The 23623-nt window shown below is 41.5% G+C and overlaps 1 protein-coding gene across 3 annotated transcripts; it reads right to left on the reverse strand.

Annotated features, from left to right (window-relative positions):
* Positions 1 to 507: 507 nt before the first annotated feature.
* fgf5 (fibroblast growth factor 5) lies at positions 508 to 23409 on the reverse strand. Of its 3 annotated transcripts, none has more exons than XM_018682326.2 (4): positions 23258 to 23409; positions 18990 to 19128; positions 9476 to 9579; positions 508 to 3769 (listed from the first exon to the last, which is right to left on the reverse strand). In XM_018682326.2, exons 1-4 carry the CDS (start codon positions 23357 to 23359, stop codon positions 3401 to 3403), a joined length of 714 nt encoding a protein of 237 aa, XP_018537842.1. In that variant the 5' UTR covers positions 23360 to 23409; the 3' UTR covers positions 508 to 3400. The 3 variants fall into 3 exon arrangements, with proteins under 3 accessions (XP_018537842.1, XP_018537847.1, XP_018537848.1); XM_018682331.2 differs by lacking the exon at positions 23258 to 23409 and adding an exon at positions 19385 to 19725; XM_018682332.2 differs by lacking the exons at positions 18990 to 19128; positions 23258 to 23409 and adding an exon at positions 12460 to 13720.
* Between the last annotated feature and the right edge of the window lie 214 nt (positions 23410 to 23623).

Genomic DNA, 23623 nt, shown 5'->3' on the forward strand with positions numbered 1-23623 from the left:
TTGATAAAGCTAATTATGCACCAGTCACCCAGGCTTTAACTTCTACAGCTGTACTTATACAAACACACACTGAAGCAGCTGCTCTGGCTGTATACATTTCTGTCCACTTTGGCTGCATTATGTGCTGCTGTAAGAACGGAGGATAAAAGAAAAATCCTCTTTGTGACACTAAATGTTAATGAGGCTAAATGTTGAATCATTGGAGTCAGAGGAGGAGGAATCCCACTCTTTATATCTGGAAAGAAGATGGAGAGCACTGGTGACTAATGAGCGCTGAGGCCTGTTTTGGACTTAAGTAAAAACTGTCATGACCTCAGAGGGTTTGGAGAACATCAGCCAGCACAGTCCTGTCACCACACACACACACACACACACACACCTGTCTTTCATTAGTCGACCACAGTGACCCTGGACTGATTCCTTCTCAAGCAGATAAACAGTGACAGGTCAAACCTGATCAGATTTACAGTCTCAGGTTATAACCACCTGCTGCATTTCACCTAACCTCATATAAAACATAATGCATGTGAATATCTGCTGATATATTTATTTGTAATAATCATATAAAACTCTTCTTCATACATAAGTTTTTATTCTTAAAAAATTCTGGTACAAAAAATATTTCTTTGGGATGTGAATGAAGACCACACAACATGACGACGACACAGAGGATCATTAAAAAACTAACTAACAGCATCGAGATATCTACAGTCCCTCAGGACCTCTGTCAACTGATAACCTGCAAAAATAGATCCAACTGCTACAGGCTCCTGCTGAACACTGGCTGCCATTGGCCACAGTCTGTTCCACTGTATTAACCTGTGTATTAACCTGACAGAAGAGAGGTATATCACTCGTTTTTAATGCTTTGTCTTCCCCTGTAAGAAGACGACTTTTTGTGATGATCTAGAAAATATAAGTACAGATATGTTAGATTCTAACATTTTTTATTATAATAATAGCATTTCATGATTATTTTGCAGCAATCTGTGCAACCCTTACCAATGAGACCAGATCCTGGCCCTTGCAGGTTTTTAACAACCTGACCCCACATCCAGATGTCAGGTTCCGTTGTACTGTCAAATCCGAGACCTAAACCTGAGAGTACTTTTGCATTATTTTCTCCATTACTGGCTGAAAGCTCTGCCAGGCTAATGCAACACACTGGCAACACCCTGTCTCTCACTGATGGCTCACATGAAAGCAGATTATTAGCACAGTCAGAGGGAAATATCTAAAGAAATACATGTGAAAATGACCAGGCCTGAACCCTGTACGAGCAACAACACGGCAGAACAGAACCACATCTGTAAATCACTAGGATTACACTGTTGTATGAAAAGATTTGTATTCAAAGATGTACAGTGTCAGTGCACCATAACACTGTGATCTTAACCATAAAAAATATCTGAACTCAGGTTTCTTCTGATTGTAAATGCAAAGTTGACAGATGTTTCATACTGTTACTCTTGGTCTTTGTCTTGTTAGGTATTTGGACCATTTTCCCAAAGGTTAATACACAGGTTTGAACGCCTCTGCTAAATGCACCCGAGCTCAAGTACGTCACACAGTTAAATGAAAGACAGCATGAATATCTGGTTCAGGCTCTCAGGAAGGTCATTCAGTCGTCTTCACAACCAAACCCAGTCTTCCTCCCCTGAGATGTTTGTATGATCCCACACCACCATTCCACGGCTGCCTGCCATCTGATACACCTACAGCCTGAACCTTCCCCAAAACACTGCTCCGTTCTTTCTCGGCGTCTTTATCCCCGTGGTGACGGAGGTGTGTGCTGCTCCTGGGAGGAATGCCGCGAGGTCGTGACTCTGGATTTTTCAGAGGGGACAGCCGGTCGCTAAAATGATAGTTTTGATGGACAGTTTGCTCCTTGATCCCTCACAGCTGTCCAGGAGGAGGGGGGAGTCTCTGGAGAGCCAGGTTTCATTTTCATGTTGATTATCACAAATCTGGTGTTAGTGAAGGGACAGTTGGTCGGTGTGTATGTTTAGGAAGGAGACAGGAGCCTCATGTCTCTGAAGAGGCTGGTAAACATGTCGTAGAGTCAAATTTACCTTTTAACCAACAGGGAGAACACACATATCTGTGATATAATTAGCGTGTAATGTTAATAAGCTGTTGTTTGTTTACTATCACCTACATGGTGGAGTGTCATTAGATGTTATAACATGGTTGGACCTGATGTCTGTGCTGCTATTGAGTTTCATTGCTCTGAGAAGCTACTTGTTACTTTCCTGATTTTAGATCTATTTCAATGATCTTACTTACTTTTATCTAAATTGTCTTCTTTTAAATTAACATTTTTTGAGCCGTATAATTGTGATATATAACAAAATTAAATTCATTAATAAGTCTGTTCAAACCAGAGCTGTCGCACACGACACAACTCACCTCTGAAATAACACTAACTTAAATCTGTGTCATCCCATTTGACTTTGCTGCATAATTTCATCTCTCATGGGACTGTACAAAACCTGTTTCACTTTTTAAAAACAAAAAAAAAACAACCCCAGCATTATTATTTACTAATTAGAATTAGATTTTAAAAAATTTGCCTCCCCTGCCGTGTCTTTACTGACATCTACTGTAAAATGAAGGTGAGGGCTGAGACCTTATAAAAGATCATGCTCTCTTTTCTAGAGTTAATGTTCAATCATTAATAATTATCAAAATCCAAACTGACATATTGCTTCATTAATAGCTACTGGTTGATTATGAGGAAAATTAACCTCTGATACAAACACGTTTGTTGTTCTGCTGCAAAACACGTTCGTGACCGATGGTGCCATAAATTTGTCTAATTCCAAATTCTGAGATATTTTTTAAATCACAAGGAATTACAGCAACTAAATATGAATCTGGGGTTAGAAAATCTTCTGTAAAGTTCAGACTACCTTCTTTTAAAGTTAGTCTGCACTTACCCTATAATTTTAGGACAGTTCCTCACTGACAAACAAATAATGGAGGACATTACATGGTCCATTGAGGATATTTCATTCAGCTAGCAGAACAACATGGATGACCTTTCAATCTTTGATGCATAAATCAGAAATAACTTCAAGTAAGTTTCACTCAGAATATAAAGACAGTTAACAGCATCAGGTTCAACAGGACTGGGTCACTGCTGAAGCTCACCATGTACACAACTGATGACACAGGACAGAGTGGAAAGGCAACTCCCAACTTTGATCACAGCTTCAGAAAAGAAACGCTCAGTAGTTGTACCTGGCAGCCCTTTAAGGTTTTTCACACCCTTCATAGATACCCGGAATGCTTTGAATGTGATAAATGACCATTGTCAGTTTTCTGGGCACGTCCATTACTTATCTGTCCAATGTCTATGACCCTTGTCTCCCCCAGACAGAGACAAACCATGTGATATCTATCCAAACCGGTACTTGGGCCAGTACTTGACTTGACGTCTCGGTGCTGTTCCCGCATGGACGTTGGCCTTCGCCACGGGGGGTTTGGGCGGTGCTGGCGGCGGAGATTTCCTCCTCTCTTTGCTCCTGTCTGTGATGGTGAAGCCTCGCTCGCTCTTGTCGTGCAGGCTGACCCTCGGCAAGAAGTGGGTGGAGACGTGCTGGGATTTGACCCGCGGGCTGGAGCCCATTTTAGCTTTCCCTCTCTTATTGAGGGCCACAAACCACTCGCGACCAGTCCTGTGGTTCCTGTGGATTACTGAGGCGTAAGTGTTGTAGCTGTTCTCCTGGAAACGTTCCCTGAACTTACAGTCGTCTGTGAACCATTCCTACAAAAGAAGAGAGAGATAATGAATTAACAGGTGTTACCTCTTAACTTTTTCTCTCTAATGGAACTACAAAACACTGTAGCTCCCTGGCTTCCATCAGTCACTCAGACTATTTGTGATTAATTCTTAATTAACAAACTCTGTCCACATGTCTACGAGGCTCAGCTGCAGAACACGTGGGAGCTGTTTGCACGCCACCATGTAACCTAAGCCTTTGTTCCTCTGGTTAGCAGCTTCTTAGATACTTGTCTTTAAGTCAGAGAGAGAGAAAACTTAATGGCTCCTATTCCTTTACAAAGAAGCTTCCACCAACAAGCATCTGGAAGACGACCTCTGCCAGATCCTCCCCACTGACCCAGTTTTATTTCCTTGTTAATACTGATCTGACACAAGGGCTCAAACACACTCATACACATTTACTGCTACTGTGAGAAACCTCCTGTGATCGTCGAGGTCAACTGTCCTTACTGTGAGATGTGAGAAGCCAAGTTAGGTTTTCTCACACAACAGCAGATTGGGGAGGGCTAGAAAAGGAGAACCAAAAAAAGAGGTTGATTTTAAATCTATTATGCAGTGACCAAAGTTGAAGGAATTTCTGATGATACAGAGCTGGCTCACACAGTATATGTAATCACAACAGCATTCAGGATGGGAAAATGTTGAACAACCTACAATTGCTTCCTAACCAGCCCAACTGCAGGGCAACATAATATCATCTGATTGGGATCTGATTGGGCGAGCTCCAGAGTAACTGAGGCGAGCTTGTGGAGGGGGGGGCGGGGTTCATCTAAATGACTTTCCTTATCACGGAGACGCTTTGACTGACAGCAGCAGAGTCTCTGTACTGGTCAGAAACTCATTATGGCTGATGTATGAACTTCATCTACAAAGAACTGACAAACAGGCTGTTGGTGGTTCTGTTTGTTCTGAGAGTGATGGATTAATAACGGTTTTTACTTCACTAAAAGTCTGTTCAACAGATCGTTCTGGCGTGTCAGTGGTTTTTGGCTCTAACAGTGTTAATATAATGGCACAGCAGGCTTCCTGAACACAATCTGACACAGACAGATGTCAGCATGATGTTAAATTATGTCTTATTCTGACTAATTTAGACCTACGTGTCTCTCTGAAGTCAGTTCAATGTTCAGTAAACAAAGCTCTTTTTCCAGATCTTACATGATTTACAACACTGCCAATGGTTTTCAGTTTCTATGGTTTGCATTAAACTACAACTACAATTAGACTGCATACATGTTCTGCCGATGAATTAAATAAATGGGGATAACAATGGCTGCTTTCAGACAGTCCTACCTCAAAGGAATTTGTGTTGCTTTACTCATTTGTACCCATGAAAAGTGACAACAGTTGAGTTATGAATGATAAACAGAAGCTTGAGAGAGAAGCTCAAACCCTGTCTGTTTTTACACGTCTGCATGGACTGTCCACTTTTTGTAAAGTAACAAAACCTGAGGTGTTGGAGGACTGTATTTATTCAGCTCACAGGCTGAAACAGTTCTCAATGATGCACTGTTACATCCTTCCTGAAAATGTAAAGACACTACAGGCATATATGGTGTGTTACACCCATATCTCAAAATCTGAGATATGTAGATATTCAATGAATGTTCCTGTTTTGTACCTAAAAATAACTCGAGTGGGAAACTCTGACATGTACCCAGGGATGCCTGGTTCCTTGCTGCAGTATGACTTCCTTGTATAACCTCCTGCCATTCTGAAATAAAACAAACTGTTCTGCTTTGCTGAAGAGTGCAGCATAGCAGAAAATGATGCCATTACAGCGTTTGGTAAACATGCCAGTCACAAGAGAGAGCACTGCGGCCGCGGCAGAGAAGCACAAACGTTTTAAGTTATTCAAAGTGACCCACTGTTCCTTTTGGCTGTTGTTTTTAAAGATGATTAGAAAATTGTACAGAACTCCCAAGTCACTGCTATGGGTGGATTGACATGATTTAACAGAACGCTACATTTGAGCAACATACCAGCTCTGGTACCAGTCAGGGAATTATACATTTGGAAACAAATCCACTGGAGCATGTACGAACGCACTCACACACACACACACACACACACACACATATACAAGCATGCATACCAGGAAGAAGATTTGGCCCCTGCAGTGTTTCATAGGATTTAATAGCTGCAGCCAGATTCCAGAGATCTTATTGTTAAAATCATAATGCTTGTACAGCTGTTTAACCTGGCTCTTGCCCTGCTGGATTGGTCACACTCTTTTAAAGGGACCTTTCCCATGATCCCCGGGGTTAGCGGTATTGAGGGCAGAGGTGGAAAGTTACTGATGACTAACTTTTTCTCCTCTACTATTTCTTCATTAAATTTTCTTAAACCTGAGACAACGAACTGAACCACAACCAGCAACAACTCTGGCTCTGAACCTTTAGGGACACTGGCTGAAAAACGCTCTTCTAAACTCTCAGAGAGATCTTCTCAAGGAAACATTCTCTGAACGCAAACTGATGCTTGTTGAGAGCAGTGTGATATTTCACTGGATATATGGAAACCTTGACCTGCTGGTCGTATTAGATGAAATGTCAGGGGACCATCCAAAGTTAGTACGATTCATCCTCTGGGGACCATGGACATCTGTAGCAAATTACACAGCAATCCATCAAGTATTTGTTGAGATATGCTGCTCAACACTATAAATGTCAGTGATAAATAAATAATACATGTAAGTCTGCTGGGACCACAGTGTAACTCCACTTTTATATCCACTAAATTAAGGGATCAGGTTTGTCACAAACTGGATGACAAAGTGAAACATGTCATCATAGATGCATAATAAACTGTAGAAAATGACAAAATTAAAAAAATCAAACCCTTAATAAATCAGTATTTTCTGGAGCTATAGAAGTTTAAGTTGTGTATTTCTGTCTCTCTCTTTCTTTCTCTCTCCCTTGTCACTCACTGTTTGTTCAACTAATGCAGGTGACCCTTTCACCTTTCAAAAGATTATGTTTGTGATGGCCTGCTGAGCGCGTCATGCCGAGCACTGTGCATCTTTCTCCTCTGCCATTATTCAGCCAATAAACTGCCACTGTGAAAACATCTAAATATTAAACATGACAGACGACACAATGAGAAAAGGTTCAGAGTGTCACCTGACACCCCGCCGTGAAGCCCGAGCCTCCAAAAGGTTTACATCCACCCAAATCATCAAGGCAGTTCAACAGCACAGTGCAGCTGCAGCCACAGATTGGAGTTTTAGTTATACAAATATTTCTCCGAGGCAGAGCTGCTCCGGAGGCAAAAATAAGCTCCGACTGCGACAGTTGGAGCCAGAGAACCGGTCTCTGAGAGAGCAAGGCATGCAACTGGCAAAGCTGTACTGCAAAGACAGAACCCACATCTCTCTCTATACACATAAAAACTACAGTCTAATAGCTCATAGCCTGCTTTGAGCTGTTAGATGATCACAGCAGGCCATACCCCAGAGCAGGGGAGCTCCTGTAGTGTTGATCTGTAACTGAACCTGCCCTGTGATTACAAAGATAAATGATGGGTTATGCTAATGGAAGCTTTACAGCAAAATGTATTTTCTGTCCTTGACTGAGGGACTCATCGTTTTGTTAATAATGCTGCTGCCTGGATCGCTCCTGTCCCAGTGAACAGCTCTGCTCTAACAGCATCAGCTTGATTGTGTTGATTGAGGGAGTCGCACAGTCACGACAAAACCAGGCACATAAACACCAGATGTTCGACCTTTGAGTTGGTGCATAAGGAGTGGATGTGGAAAGTTGGACTTTCATTTATGACATTTCGACAGTTTGGAACAGGAAATGGGGGCAGATGACACAGGACTGCAGACACGCTGGACCACAAGAAAGAAAATCCCACTGACTCAGGCCCGGGTTATGCATGACAAACTTCCAGCAGGACAAAAACGATCAGGTCTCCAGTTTGAGGCAATGCCCGGCAGTGTGCTGTTTAGCTTTGTTCCCTTTTATTATCCATGTCTGTGTCGTTTCGGTTCATATGTAAATCTTGTTTGGGATGAGCTTTAACCCAGAGAACGTTTCTCATTTTCCTCTGTGCATATATAAGCTGGAATGACAACTGAATATGTATCTGCTGGTGGACAGCGCGCAGTCACAACAGTACATTTATAATAAGCCTCGGCTGAGAATTCACTTTGATGAAAGACGCCACATCACTCCCTGCTGACGTGGTTTCATGAAACAATACCGGGAGCTGAGGGGGCATAAATCGCCGTTGCTCAGCACGAACACCCGCAGCAGCTCACAGACTCTCTGGTTCTCCGATAGCTGTTTGCCCGGCTGATTGTTTACTCAACATATTGATTTTCACTTTGTGGCTCACTCCTCTGTATATTATCAGCCGTCCCAGATAGGCCTTAATCTGCTCTTCCCATTAACACATGCTAATAGGGAGCCGCTGCTATCTACACGCCTGCCAAGGCTCCCACAGATGACTCGTCAGTGGGGCTGGCCAGCCCGCTTACGGCAGCAAGGCCAAGCTGCTGTGGGCAGATTTGGGTTTACTGTGTGTTTGGGGGGATTTAAAAGTCTTCAAAACTGTGGCTAAAGATTACAGCAGTATGCCATGACATGCTGATGTCAGATTTGGGGATTTTTTTATGCAGCACAGATGCAGAGCTGCAGAAACTAATAAATAAAACAAATATAGCTGCACTAGGCCTGGTTTTGATGGAGGGATACACCAGCTTCGTGAGTGCAAATGAAGTTGGACTGCAGCAGAGAGGAGCAGCACTAAATGAGATGCAGATTCAGTATTTGGCCAAATTAAATTGCGGTGCTGGGTATGGACGTTGGCAGGAGGTCTGCTCAGCAAACAACAAATGGTCAATTAAAAGTCAGAAGGAAACAATATGAAAGTTTGAGAGTGGAAGTTCAGCATGTGTAAGAAAATAATCCAACCATGAGATGTAGATGAAAACTAACATAGTAAAACCATCAGTGTGCCTAAAACGTGATCTGAACACTCGGTTTATTCAGTTTTCACACAGCTACCTCGATCAACACCACAAATGCCTTTGTGGAGGTGCTGTCCAAGAGAGTAGTCAGCCACATTTATACGCTCAGTCCACTACACAGTGAGGAAAAGACAGTTCAGAGACATAAGTACCCAAATAACCAGTATTTTACAACCCAACTCAGCAGCTCTATGAGCATGTTAGCCTCTCTTAGCTTACTGTTTCAGTTTTACAGCATATTCTCTGCGGTTTAGTCTCAGTGTTCTTGTAGGAGGAAGCTGTTTTCAGCAAACAGGCTCTGACTGACAGCGACTGAAGCAGGTGAACATAGCGGAGCGTTACCAGCTGAAGAGCCAGACATATTTCTTAGGAGTTTGTGGAGACCAAACTGAAGAGTAAATACTGAACAGATTCATCATGAGGACACAAACACAACACCAATGAGATGATACTGCAGCTGGATGTTAGTAATAACAGCTGTATCAGGTGGTGATACATCAGGATGTGTGGCTACAACAAGATGCAAGATGCTAAAGAGCCATTACAGCTGCTGGACAACAACACTCCAGTTAACACTTGTTATCTACAAATATGTGCCACCTCAAAATAACACATAGTACCACTGCACAGTCAGCAGCACGTATGAGCTGAGAGTGAATTTCAGAGCACAGGTGACGACCAGGAGCAGTTTGTGAAGTGAGTGGGATACTTACAGTGGCGTGGAGCCGTCCTCTTTTATTCATGGCCAGGAATCTGTTACTGTAGACCCCTTTGATGCCGATGACCCCCTGAGAAACCGCAAAGAGCTCCAGGACACCTGGGAGGACAGACAACATGCTCTGATGATTGATGGCTTACAGAGTGTATTTTTACTACCCTTGTCATTTTCTGTATCGCGTCGCTTCTCCACCGCCTGGATAACAGAGTGGACGTGACCTGTTCTGCTGTCAGTTCAGTTATCTCGATCTTACAGTTCGTTCACTCACATCACTAGTTTAGAAACCTTTCCAGCTAACCAGAGCCAAGTTCATTAACAAAGAATGGCGAGCAAATTGGCAGCGATGCAAAAGAAACACAAGTTATTTCATCTGCATGTGGAATTACATTTTCTGCACGCTCACAGCAACATCCTCCAGTCTTCAAACTTAATTAATCTACCTAATTAATCATTTTTCATCATGATGTTTTATTGCAACGAATAAAAACTTTACTGACCAAACACAATATAACACTGTAGCTCAGGGACACAGTGTGGCTCTTACATCTTGGATGAAAACACAAAAGATACAGGGATAGTCTGCACTGTGTACAAAGACTCCTACATGCCTTGCTGGCTGTTAATGTTGTCTGCAAGCACTGATTTATCAGTGTGTAACTTTACACTGCTTGCAGGACTAACAGTAGCAGCCTAGAGTTCACAGAGGTAGGATTATGCTCTGAGAGTCTCCAGGTTGAACCACAGAACCACAGCTGATTGATATGAGGAAAAAGGAGTGAATCCACAGTGTGCTCTTTATCACGGCCCCTGGACCCCTGATGCTTCAGAGAGTCTGTTCAGTGGCCAGAGGAGGTACAGGACTGGCTGCACTGGGCAGGTTTTCACAAATACCACAACTCCCACAAGATTTAATCATGTGTACCATCCATATATGGCCATAACAGTCATACATCAGAGAAAAGTAACGTGGTAACTGAGATGGCGTGGTGAATAACGTGTTAGGAAGGGTCACGTCTCATAAACCAAATCAGTGCTGTTGTTGTTGATGTTTTTTTACATTTAACCAAAACCACAATCCTCCACAACTTTAACCCACTTGCCTAACTATGATATGATCAGTATAAACATTCTGTTCTGACAAAAACAGAATCTGTGCAGACTCACTTTTCTCCTAAAAACTATACTTTTTATGCAACATGAACGTTCCTCTTAGTCTGACGCTCGGGGTGGAGCTGACCCTGATCCTAACTCAGTCATGCAGGATAATAGGTTGTGCCAGAGTGGGTTCATTTGAAACAACAATCGTGTGACACAAAAACAGTCAACTGAAAGCCAAACAATCAGTTACATCTACTTGTTCTTCCACGCAGGATAACATACACTAATGGTTGCTCCACCTTTATCAAATGAAAGTAAAAAAAAAGTTTAACAGGCTGCATGTATGTCATCGTAAACAGGAGAGCAGTGATCCTACAGTCAGTGGGCTGTGTTTAACCTGCTATCTGATGCAACTGTGATGGTAAAACAATCTTCATATTACAAATCTAAGACACCCAGTCTCCTGCCCGTCTCCAGTGCTGTCATGCAGGATTCAAAACCACATGGCTGTCGCGATGAAATCCATGTAACCTGACAACTCTTCTAAAGGGGACCATGAAATGGAGGCACAAGTGCACTTTCACGGTGAGCTTCGGCTGTTTCGTCAGCAGATGAGCGATGAGGGATCTGATGGTGCAGTAAAAACTGAAAACCTGATTTATGACTTTAGTCTTCTGGCCTAGATAACACAGGACGAGATTCACATACACGACAGTTGTAACTTTTGGCATTTGAACAGTTTTTTTCATAAATGTTTCAGGTCAAAACTCATGACAAAAGTCCTAATTTACTCTGTTCTGGAAGCATCTTTAGGGGTTATTGTGTTTGAGCTGTAGTTTAGTCCAGATTTGAGCGTCAACATCTCTTTTTTTTTAACTTAAGAGACAGAGTTTTCAAATGGAGAGAAATGATCTTGTTATCGTGATATCAGTCATCTGCCTTAGTTTAAGACACTGTCACTCCCTGTACGATCTCGTCCTTATTCACAAGTTGTGTTTGAATTTCCCTGCTTTTTCTCAGTGAAAAATTAGCCAATAAATATTATACCTTAAGATTCCTGTTAAAATATTTCTTTGTGATGCGTTTTAATGAATATATATGGATGTACCATGATCAGACTTTTTTAAATGTTCAAATACAAGTACAGGTGTCAGCCTCAAAAGCCCACTATTCACAGGGTTATGCTTCTTAAAGAGGAAACCCTGTTTATATCAACCACCTGCACTGAAAAGTTCAGGTCTTCTTGAATCAAGTTATTTCAAATGAGCAAAATGAAGCACTTAATATCAACTTATTATTGCTCTTTATTTCTTTACCTGTGATTGATTTCAGTTTGGAAAAAGTCAAATCATTGAATGAGCAAAACAAACGATGTTTTCACTCGCTCTGAGTGAAACCCGTGTAAGTAATAGACAATGATAATGATTTCCAATTTTTTGAGCCGGATATTTTTTGCAGTGTATGGATGGAGTAGCGTTGTTGTGATGACAATCGCGCTGATGGGCAATCCAACACATCCTCATGTCTCACTGCTGCACCTGTTACTTCCACAAATAGTCTACCTGCCAACATCCCGGAGAGACACAAACAAGGCTCGTCAACCAGATGGCCGCTGCTCAGATATTTCGCAGGGTCAGGCAGCCTAAGTTTAGGTGCGCGGTCCTTACGCTCTCCCTGTGTAAATCATTATCGTTACAACTTCCACGGATGACATTTAAAATAGATACAGCTGCAAACAGAAGATCGATTAGAGCAAATGCTGGAATCTCGATCCAAGTGCGCATTCTCAGCGGGACGCACCGGATTCATCTGCGCGTCAGACGTTTATAATTTAGTAGTTGGAGCGCTCAGTGCTCCGTGAAACCGGACTGAATGACTTACTCAGCTGGTTGGGCTCATGGCTGCCGTTGACTCTGCCGTCGGGATGAATCTGGAGATGGAAGCCGATGCCAACCCTACAGTACAGCCTGCAAGTCCTGCGTCCCGAGCGGATCCCCTCTTCCAGAAGTTGGCGCTCCAAAGAGACGTGCTCTCCTCCGGCGGCGGCGCAAATCAAGTGAGCGAAGGTCAGAAGGTAAAGAGGAACATTCATTCTTCCAAAAAGGAGACCCTCGCTAGGCCACTTCTAGCATTTTGGTGTCGCTCCTGAGGTCTGGGCACCAGAAACCGTGCGCACACACGCGTGCAGCGCTCCTGGGCATTACCCCGGCTGCAGTAGCTGGAGTTGTTCTGCTGGCACGGGGATATTTATAACGCCAATGATCTCATTACTCGATGCATGCCTGAGCTCTAAAGGACGCTCTTTCATCCAGATTTTGTCGCCGAGATGCCACTCCTGCTCAGCACCGATCCACGATAGCGGGGCGTGAAGGAAACGCGACTGACACCGCACATTTTCCAAGGAATCGTCCGCGCCAGGACGCACTGAGCGCGGCATTTTACGCACAAGAAAACATCGTTTTAATACATCGAGGACGCGAATAATTAATTCATGAAAAAACACATAAAAAAGACGCCTCTTCCAGCGGCGCCTCTCTCCATATAGGAAGAGCTGAACCTAAATAATGAATAGTTAAAGGCAGGAGGGAGGACGGAGACAGCAGAGATCCTCAGGTGTTGCAGCAGAGTTTAAACAGTGGCTCACCGGGAGACTCAGGCAGCTGTATTTATAGGCTTTAGTCCACCTTATCATCTGATACGTCCACATGCTCACAGGACAAGCGTCTGTCAAGCCGCCTGATGTATTCTGAGCTGTGTACAGTAGCTGAGGAGACATTGGATATATCAGATTATAGATTATTGCACAAACTGATAGTAGGATTAGACTGTGTGCTATTCTTCACTTTTATTTATTTCATTTCAGTTTCCTTTCTCCCACAGGATTCCAACCTTATGAGTTACTTCCTCTCACAACCATCTAAACATCTTTTCAAGATGACGGTTTTTACAGGGGGTGTCAAAGTGTCCGTGAGCAAAAAGCCCCATGTTAGTGAGCAGTAACAAAGCTGCCTTTTAAAGTCATTGTGTTAAGATGGTAAATAAACTGATCCAGTCTGGTCCAACCCTCAAAAGGCTTCATAGACTAAAATATTTTACTTATTAATTTCAATAAATCTGTTCAATTAAACAATTCTTTCCTTGGTCTCAGAGAGTGGAAAAGATCATTTGTGGTGATTCTTTGATCTGGCAGCAAGGGGACAGGAGGTCACAGGTTCCCATGTGCCTTTGAGCAAGACACTGCTCATTCACTGCCTGCTGCTGTGAGCTGAGCAAAAGCATAAATCATATCCACCCAGAAACAAAGGGTATTTTGACTTGTCACAGAAGGAACAAGTGTAAATATGAATATTAAATATTAAATATTCCGTCTGGTTGCTTCAGTTTCACGTCCTGGTCTCGTGCAGTTACAGTCACAGCGTACTGGACACTTGAATAGAAAACAGCCAACATTAATGTTACTAGTAGTGACCTGTGCTTTGAGTTGAAATCTACTTTGATCAACTAGAACGATTACTCTAACACACAGTAAACTTTTTCCATCAGAGTTCCTTCCAGCTTCTAGACACCTTCTCACAGTCTGAAGGATAAATTCATATGTTTTTTAAATGTCCACATGTCCATATGTACACTGAAAGTTATACTTTCTAAAGTTCAGCCATTCATGGTTCAGCATGTCTGGGTTAGAACTCCAATGAGTATCTTCCAGATTGAGTATTTGTGTTGTGATGCTGTTTTCCTGCAGAGCTGTGGTTGGAGGACAGTAAAAAGCCTCAGTATGGTTCAAATAAAATACCTGAAGGATTATCCCTCTCCAGCATCAGAATCTAGGGGGCTACATCTAGCAATTTCTGTGCAGATAATCAAACAATCACACCCACTTTGCACAGCTATTGGCCAGGTGTGTACAGCTGAGAGAGCAGGTAGAATATGAACTTCTCTCTCAAGCTGTCTTTTCTCATTCTTCACATTTCCATCTCTGTCAGTCTGTCCACAAGTACAACCAAGTGCAACACCATGAATCTGCCTAATCACAGTTAAAATAATTTACACTTATCCATTCTTCACCTGCAATATTTCAATTTGTAGTTATTCTTCTTGACCAACCCAAAATACTGAAATACAAAACATCCATCTGATGCTGTATACCTTGAATCTTGGTCACTGTAGCACATGTTCAGTGCTAAGCTAATTAATTTTCTATCTTCACATGTATTCATTGTAATCCCCGCCCTCATTGTTTTCAGGGGCCCAGCTATGTTTGAATTTGATTACCTCGCGCCCGGCGGTGGATTACGGCCTGCATAGAGGCCTAATTGTCTCTGGCACACAGAGCCGAGGCCGAGCCCACATTACCTTTTATGTAAACAGCAGGGCAGTGTTTAGTCCCACTGTTCTAATGGCTAGTCATTCCTGTGAGGCCATTCCAGTAACAGTGAGGTAATCCTCCTGAGTCGTATAAACACGGATGATCCTGATTGATTCTCCCGCCCGATTGATCCCAGCTTTTAGCAGCTTTTTAGTCTAAGCAAACAGCAGACAGCAGGTTCTGCTGCGGCCCTGAAACGTCTGAGCCCAGAGACGGTGATCAATCTGAGGGTCGAGGGCACGCTTTGGGAGCATCTGACCGGTCAAGGTCTCAATCATCAACATACTGACAATACTCCTCTGGTGTCCAATGGTGCTTAAATAGTCTGCATAGTCCACACATCAAGTCCTTTGTGCTGTATGTTTAATACAAGGACGCTTTTCTTTAAGGTTAAAGAGTAAAGAGGTAAAATCAAGAGCAGGTTGTGTTTAAGCTTTGGAGAATATAGTCTGGATCAAAGTTTAGACAATTTTTGTACTATATATGCAACTATGAAATTATAAAGTTCTAGATTTATTTGAAAAAGAGAATGAAAGGAAACATGAAACATTTAGAAATGCCAGCAAGTGTTGTTATAAAAAGAAGAACTGGATTATGTTCATGAGGAGAAGATCAAAAGCTCTCAATTCATCATATAATCTACACGTCTAATGATGGGGTAATGATCAAAAGATGAAGAAATATCCGACTGTCGATGTGTCAAAGCTATAACGCAGGTGAGGACGACCAAAACCAAAGGTATCAATGTGTAAGAACCTGCAGAGAAACCTGTCCTCCTGACAAAAATGAGAGTCAGTGTTTTTAGAAAACACCCCTTAACAACAGATGTTGAGTTTGAGTGACAAAGCCCTCTACTGGCTATAGAAATTAAAACTCGTTTTTCAGAAGCAAAGGTGGATGAAATGTGACATCAGTACAGAGACACGCTAAAATATACAAAAGGTCAGACTTTAACAGAGAAGACCACTGTGCATCTCCTGTTTCCTCCAGTCCTCGGTCCATGTCGGGACCATGACCACAATCGTCCAAAACTTTAACCATGTGGTTATTGTGGTTACCACTGTAACCAGGACAAAAAGGTTCTCTGATTTGATTCATTTTTGATCGTCCATTCATGACAAGACTAACTATACTGGACAATATAGAAAATACACTACGGCTATAGTGTGGCTAAGGTTAGGCAACTAAAACACAAGGGTAGGAAAAGATTGTTGTTATATTTAAAAGCAATTCAAACGCTGATTGTTGATCCGTGACCAGACATGAACTTCAACCTGCCACAGGAAAGTCAAATGGATGTACTTGACTTGCACTGTAAATCACATGCCTCAGAATTGTCCATTGTTAATGTAATTGCTGGAAGACTCGACCCAGGTATAAAGTGGAGTCTTCATAACAATTTATATTTTGTCTGAGCATCCAATGAGATGGTCTAAATCGTCTTTTAGAGGCTTTGATCATCTAACAACAACAAAATTCTGGTGGAAATAAGTGGAAATGAGTTGAAAGAATCTTCAACAAAACTGTAGATGCTGTACTGTTGATAGTATACAGAACATCAGTCCACAAGTTTACTGCAAACATACTATTTACCTTCAAACTGAACTCTGTTCCTTCTCACTCCCCCTGTCCCAATCCCCAAGCTCATCTGTGACAGTGTGCAGGTTCCCCCGGTTTCATACTTGCACTGATGTAGACTAATGAATTAGTATCAGCATATGCTTGTTCTGCATGTATGGGTCAGAATTAATGAGCTGTGTCTCAAATTGTTGCATATTATTTTGCTCTCTGAGCCCTTTCGTGGGAGTCGAATAACTCGAGCGCGCTCAGCTTGTGTGTACATATTCTTTGGCCACTTAATATTTTAAGATGGTTCATCTGGCTTTTTTGTGGTGGCTTGGCTGGGGCTTCTGCAAGGGCTAGAGAGGTCAGCCAAGTTCCCTTCATATTCATCAGCCCTGTTCGTATGTGATTTACAGTGTTTATACTAATGCTTTGTACAAGAACGAAGACATGCCCTGCAGTGTGAAGAGGCCATTTTCATCTACACACACAAACAAATGACTGCCAGCTGACTGTATTGACTTAAAGGAGTGTTACGTCAAATGTGTCACTGAATCCACAAACACATCGCCGGTCGTCCCCATCAGCGCTTCCCACCATCAGCAGCCCCTCTGTCGACGTGTCGTCTGCACCGTCCAACATTTGCCGCCGGCCATGTTGCTGACGGACTCTGAGCTTCAACGGATCCCTATTTTCCCTGAACCTTCCTTCTTTCAAAGCTCAAGGTCTGCTCTGAACGACAGCTCTGAGAAATGAGACGCCAAAATTTGGGAGAAAGGAAAGCCACAGGGGGAAATGAGAAATGCATTTGAACTGCATTTGAATGGCTCAGAAAACGGGCGTTTCAACCAAACTTCAGACTAAGATAATAAACAAAGCGATCGCACAGTAATTAGCAGGACAGGGACGCTGCTGCTTGTTTGTTGTTGGTTTTTTTCAGCTTGCTGTCTCTTGGCGGAGCCACAAAGCAACACCTGTTCACTTGTAACAGACACACCACCTGTTAGCATGGTGGGGGTGTGTGTGTGTGTTGGGGAGGGGGGTCTGATCCACTGTTAATAAGCATCACTTTGTATGTGTCCCTGGTCCTTTATGACTGGGAATCCTAATTGTTTGTTTTGCCAAGTCACCACGAGTTCATTTAGATATGTTGAGAGGCTCTACTGAAAATAAAGAGATCACATAACAGGGAAAAATAAAAAAAACACTCGAGTGAAATATTGCAAATGAAAAGGCAATAAGGCCAGAATCTGTGTGTGAATCAAGAAAACAGGAATTTGTCCTGACACTGCAGCAGGATCTACTCCTGTCAGAGAAAAGCTCTGTATCTTAAGACTGAAGAGAACCAGACTCATTTTGAGCTCCATGATGGATAATGAAACGGGAACATTACAAGAGCTTGGCCTGGAAAACACCCTCTGCTACAGTCACTATTGGAAAGCGAGCCGAAGAAAAGCAAAGCTTCTGGTGAGGAAAGGAACAAACTTTGATACAAAAGACGCAAGAAACTGGTCCGCAGAATTCAACCTCTAAAAGCATCTATGTGCTTCTAGGAACAGAGCTGACTTTTCTGTTGAAATTAAGATGAGCATGAAGCTGTAGCTTAATCTGCTGTTTTGTTTTTTTAAAGTCTGTCTTAATTTACCCAGGACAAATTAGCCCTGTGTAATATAAGCTTTGTGAAACACAGACATCTTATCTGAAGTCCACATGATGGATCTCAACTAGAGTCAGTCTTATTGAAACCAGCTTAGAAAACAGTGCATGACTCTGATCTGAGGTGTATGAGTGAACACAGCAGTGGTATTCGTCCTGGATCTGGTTCTGGTTCCTGTAGAGCACAGATCCTGTTCCTGAGGCTGAGGGACAGAAGTGTGCTGGTTGGATTACAGGTGATGAAATGTCTCCTGTGGAGGCTTTATTGGAGGTCTTCAGCTCCCAGTGAAAACAGCTGAGAGCAGCTGATCGCAATCCTAAACTTGGAGCTCATCCAACAGAAAGGAATGGAGCCAAAGCTTCTCCTCAGAGTATGTTGGAGAGGTTCTGCTGGAATTTGACTTTGTGACATTAGCGCTGGAGAATATCTGAAATACTTGAAATACCATTCTTTGCTGGTTTAAATATAAATATGCAGCACTTAGAAAATGTGCGTGAAGTCATATTTTTGAATCACAAACTGAATGTATTTATTATGTAATAGAAGCCACACATAACAATTTAAATCTGTAATACTATTAGAGTCCATGCAACTGGAATGCAGAGGAATCTGAAAATGTTGCATCATTTTATAAGTCATCAAAAGTTTTTGACCTGTTCTTTTATTATGTTGTTGATGTATGATGTCACTATACCTGAATTTTAGGTATCAGCATCTTTTTATCATATCATATTAAGTACCTTATTAATGGTTCTAGAAAACTCCACCTCTGCCTATCACAAGAACACACTGATAGCTAGACTGGGAAACCATAGGTTGACTTACCGAGTTGACAGTAACCGGCAGGACTGCAGTTAAGTTTAGTGAGGCCAGATAACAAGAAGATATTCTGGGTATGTTGAACTTGCTTTGTAGCACAGGTGTCTGGAGACAACACTTGGTCAGTAGTCTTTGCTGGCACCACCTGGCAGATATTCATAAGACACAAAAACAATGAGCTGTGTGTGTGTGACCACACTTTATAAACATTCAATAACATAAATATATTCACTAAGTTTTAAATGAAAATGGCTAATGGTTAAAAAGCCATCAGACCCATGGAATTTGAATTACATTAATACTAATCACACTTGTATATGACGAAACCAAAATAAAAACACTGCAAAATCCCTAAACCGCACTTAAACAGGAACAGTGAAAACACATACACACCTCCCTACCTGTTGGATATTCACAAGACACAAAACCGTGAGCTCTGTGTGTGTGACCTCGGGTCGAAAGCCAGCTCTTTCGACGACAAAATTCATAAAACAAAGATTTTCAGTGCAAAAAACGCAGCGATTTTTAAGCTAGCAAAACGGCTACAGAGAAACATTAGCCGCACATAAACTAATCTAAAAATGAATACGCTGCGATTAAACCTTCGCCAAACTCTTAGTGAAGGGAGCGGAGTTAATATAAGACAAAGCAACATCGTTACATATCATATATAAACCAGGAATTACTTGGTGAAACATATTTTGTGGGGACACACGCTTTATACAACTTTTCCCCTGCACGGTCAGAGAGACCCGCGCTTGCGTCAACGCGCTTACGTAGCTACGCGTCACACGTACACGTCGCTTGGTCAAAACCAAAAAACACAGCTGAAGATGAACTGCCAGATTTGGTACATACAGGGCTTAGTGTATCTAGAAGAAATGTGATTACCATTGTAGATTGGTATTCTGATTTTATATATATATATATATATATATATATATATATATATATATATATATATATATATATGTAGGGTGGTTAAAGTCCTTAAAACTGATGCAAATGTCCCAAAAAATTATGCATTTAGTGAAAAGTAGATCTGCATGCATCCTTTTTTCCAGTACTTTATGAGACATCCTCCCAAATCTAACAAAAACTAAATCTGCTCTTACTGCTGGAAACAAATTACTATACCATAACACAACTGTCTGTGAGCCAACAGGTTTCCAGAGAAAATGACTTTTCCAAACTGGAACCAAAGTACAACAGAAACTCTAAAAAGATGCGAGAAAAAAAGAACTTCTATGTAGATTTGATCGTTTTTCACTTCTCTTGAAACTCTTAACTATTCCAGAAACTTTTAGAACTGGTCACAGGTCTGCAAAGACTCTTCTTCTTCTTCTTCTCTTCTTCTTTTTGTTCTGCCCAGGTCGACTCGTGATGGATCAATTTTTTCTCTCAAAAAATCCCTTCTGAAGATATTTACACATCAGACTTAGATCTTTTTCCTCTAAGTGGTCCCTGGGTGGCCGTGGGACGGAGGACAGAAGATAAATCTGGTCTGTTTTTCCTCACAGGAAACAGCCGGACTGAGCAACACTGATCTTCACTCATCCATTATTCACCTCTGCATCTGGCCCACCCCTGGGCCACCATACGTCTTCATTTGGACCTTTCACTGGGCCTGAACACACACTTGAACTCCCAGGACATGCGTAACTCACACACACACATGAAGGCACATACACAAAACAAAGCCTGGATAGTTTGAGAGTAACATATGTCTTTATGCAGCCTTTTAATTTTCTGATGGGATTTGATGCTGAGCTCAAAAGGTCCTGAAGAGAAGGTTAAGCTTTCACTTTTTAAAACAAGAAGTTTGGACAAATTCAAATGAAATAAACTGTAATTTATTCACATTTTCAAAACAAACTGAGGGAAATGACAGTTAGGTCTTTGTACGCTTGTTTCTTGTTCCACCTGTTTTTGCTTCAGCATGCAAGTCGATTTCTTCAGGCAAAGTCTGATCTGACTGTGTTTCAGTTATTCTCAGTGTCCTCGCTGTCTCATTTAAGCGACATGCTAACGTTGCTGTATGGCTGCATTTAATCGAGTCAACAAACAGACTGTCAGTGCATGTTAGGAATGCCCTTTGCTGGAGTACAATGCACAACTTTTTGTGCAAATATCCCACACTGTATTTGAGCAGATGATTATTAAATATTCTTTTAAATGCTCAAACAGCAGTTGGGGTTTTGTGCAAAGAAAAGGGACAAAAAGGTGTTCTGACATCATATCTGGGTTTAGCTGCTCTTCAGTATTTGATATTAGAATAAAAAGCCTTTTTAAAACAGTGTTAGGTATCATTAGCTAACGATTTGACTGTGTCCACTGTCCTCCTTTATGTCAGTGTAGACTATATAAAGATGTTTTAATCAATAAATGACAGCTGCTCCAACAGTAATCCAATGTTGTGTTTACGTGCTCTTTAAGCACATTAATGAGGTACTTTTTTAATGAAGAGATATTGTATCTTTTACTCATGATAGATGTTTCAGGACAGTGATGCCTCATGAAGCTCTAAATGAAATAAAGGTTGCTCCTTTCTGTACTTTTCCTTGAGTATAGTTTTGAAGGGGGGGGGCTCATATTGCTCATTTCACTTAAATAAATGATGTCAATACCTCTTTCACCACTGCCTGTCTCTGTCTTTGTAAACAGGAGTGTAATTAAAGCAGATTTGAAATGACATGCTCTTAGTGGTGTCAAAAAGATCAGTTCCGTCTAGTTTTACCATGCATTTCCTCTGCGGTCTCTGAGGAGATGGTTGTGTGTGTGTGTGTGTGTGTGTGTGTGTGGTGTTGTGAGCTTAAAGTGGACGGCTGCTGGTTGTAAATAAGTAAGAATGTCCTCTGCTGTTTTAGCTGTCGTTCCGGAAAGACGGCTACATGACAGGCCAACTCTCAACCTGAGCCCTGCCTCGCAGAGAGTCATTACCGTGACTGATAAAGTTGGGCTGACTTTCATGACATGAAGCCTCCAAGAAAACCGTATGCCATGGCTGTTATGGAGATGTACTTCAAAAGTAGAAAGGAGGAGGAGGGGGGAGGTTCAGCAGTGGAATGTGTAACAAAGTAATACGACCGCATTTAGAGTCATCAGCTCCTGCTGCGTGAAACACAGTCACTACATCATGGATGTCAAACAGCAGCCGACCTGCTGTAAATACAGACAGAGAACTGCTCAGGACTGAGAGAGACAACAGGTGGAAGAATGTTTCCTTTACAAACCATTTAAAGCACAAACTTAAAGTTGAAGTACAAAATTAGAAAGCTGTGTGAAGTGTATGTTAGAATTTTAATTGATTTAATGAACAATAACTTAAGTATTAACAGAATCAGAGTTTTCTAGGTTTGTTTCTGGACAAACATCTGAGCTGAATAATGAACTCTGATATTGTCTTACTTTAAAATACAGTTTATATGTGTGATGTGAATTTAAACAACTGTTATTATTATTATTTTTTTTATTTTATTTTTTTAATGGAGTTTTAATTATTTATCATTACAAAACTCTGATTAAATGCTTCAGAGTTTGACTGTATTGTCCTGGGCTCATTGGGTTCATGTTTAACTAAACAGATTCAGCACCTGTAAAGTCATTTTTATTAAATTTGTTGCTCATATTACTCATTTGAAACTTTGCCTCATGGAAAAACATGTAAGGCAAATTAGCCAGTTTGTAACCTGTATCTTTACAAAATAGGTTCTTACCATTTGTATGTGATATATATACACATAAAGAAATTTTTAAAATTTAATTTAATACTATAAACTTGCGCAAATTACAAAAATAGGGGGAAAATAATAATAAAATCAGTGAAAGCATGATTTACACTGATTTTTGTTATACGATATGTGATAACTGTTAAAGAGAGGTGTTGATTTCATGTCACAGTAATTTTGGAGGCTCTGGTAAAGTTGAATTGAATAGCTGTAGCTGGCTGTACCTAATAAACTGGTAACTGAGTGTATATACTGTATATGTATAGGCTTGGAGTGGCTCATTAAAATGTCAATTTGAGCTGAATAACACCAAATTTTACAAACTAAGAGAAAGTACATGAGCCAACAGCCAAGACAGAGAGAAATCACTAAAGGATTTCTGATCAAAAGTATTGATCACACAATAACATGAACTGTATTCTTGTTTTTTGTTTGTTTGTTTTTGACTGAAAAGTAACTAAACCGATCTGTTCTGCATTCATGCTCCTCTGTACGAGGCAGAAAAGCGTGTGAGGCAGGGAAACAGGTGTAACCTAAATATCTAACCTCCAGAGTCTTCGCCTTCGCCACGATGTGAAGAATCCAAGACTCGGTCGTGCCCTGAATACAGGTAGAGTCCCAGAGAGAGAGACGCTCTGTCACAGGCATGTGGACACAGGGATCATCTCAGAGTGGACATGATGTGTAAATTTGTCCCTGTCAGCGGACCTGTAGATTGAGTGCATTGTAGGTCAGAAATAGTGCAACTGCAGAGGGGACTATGCTGTTTGAGTATATTTAGACCTTTGAAAAATTATGATGTGACAGCGATATCCTAATCAGACAGCAGCAGAAGAAGCTGGCCTTGTGTAAACCCTGGATTATGGTTTTAAAACAGATTGTGATGTGCGTGAGCTGGGCTGAAGGCCAGGA

Source organism: Lates calcarifer, linkage group LG13, assembly GCF_001640805.2.
Source record: "Lates calcarifer isolate ASB-BC8 linkage group LG13, TLL_Latcal_v3, whole genome shotgun sequence".
NCBI lineage: Eukaryota > Metazoa > Chordata > Actinopteri > Centropomidae > Lates > Lates calcarifer.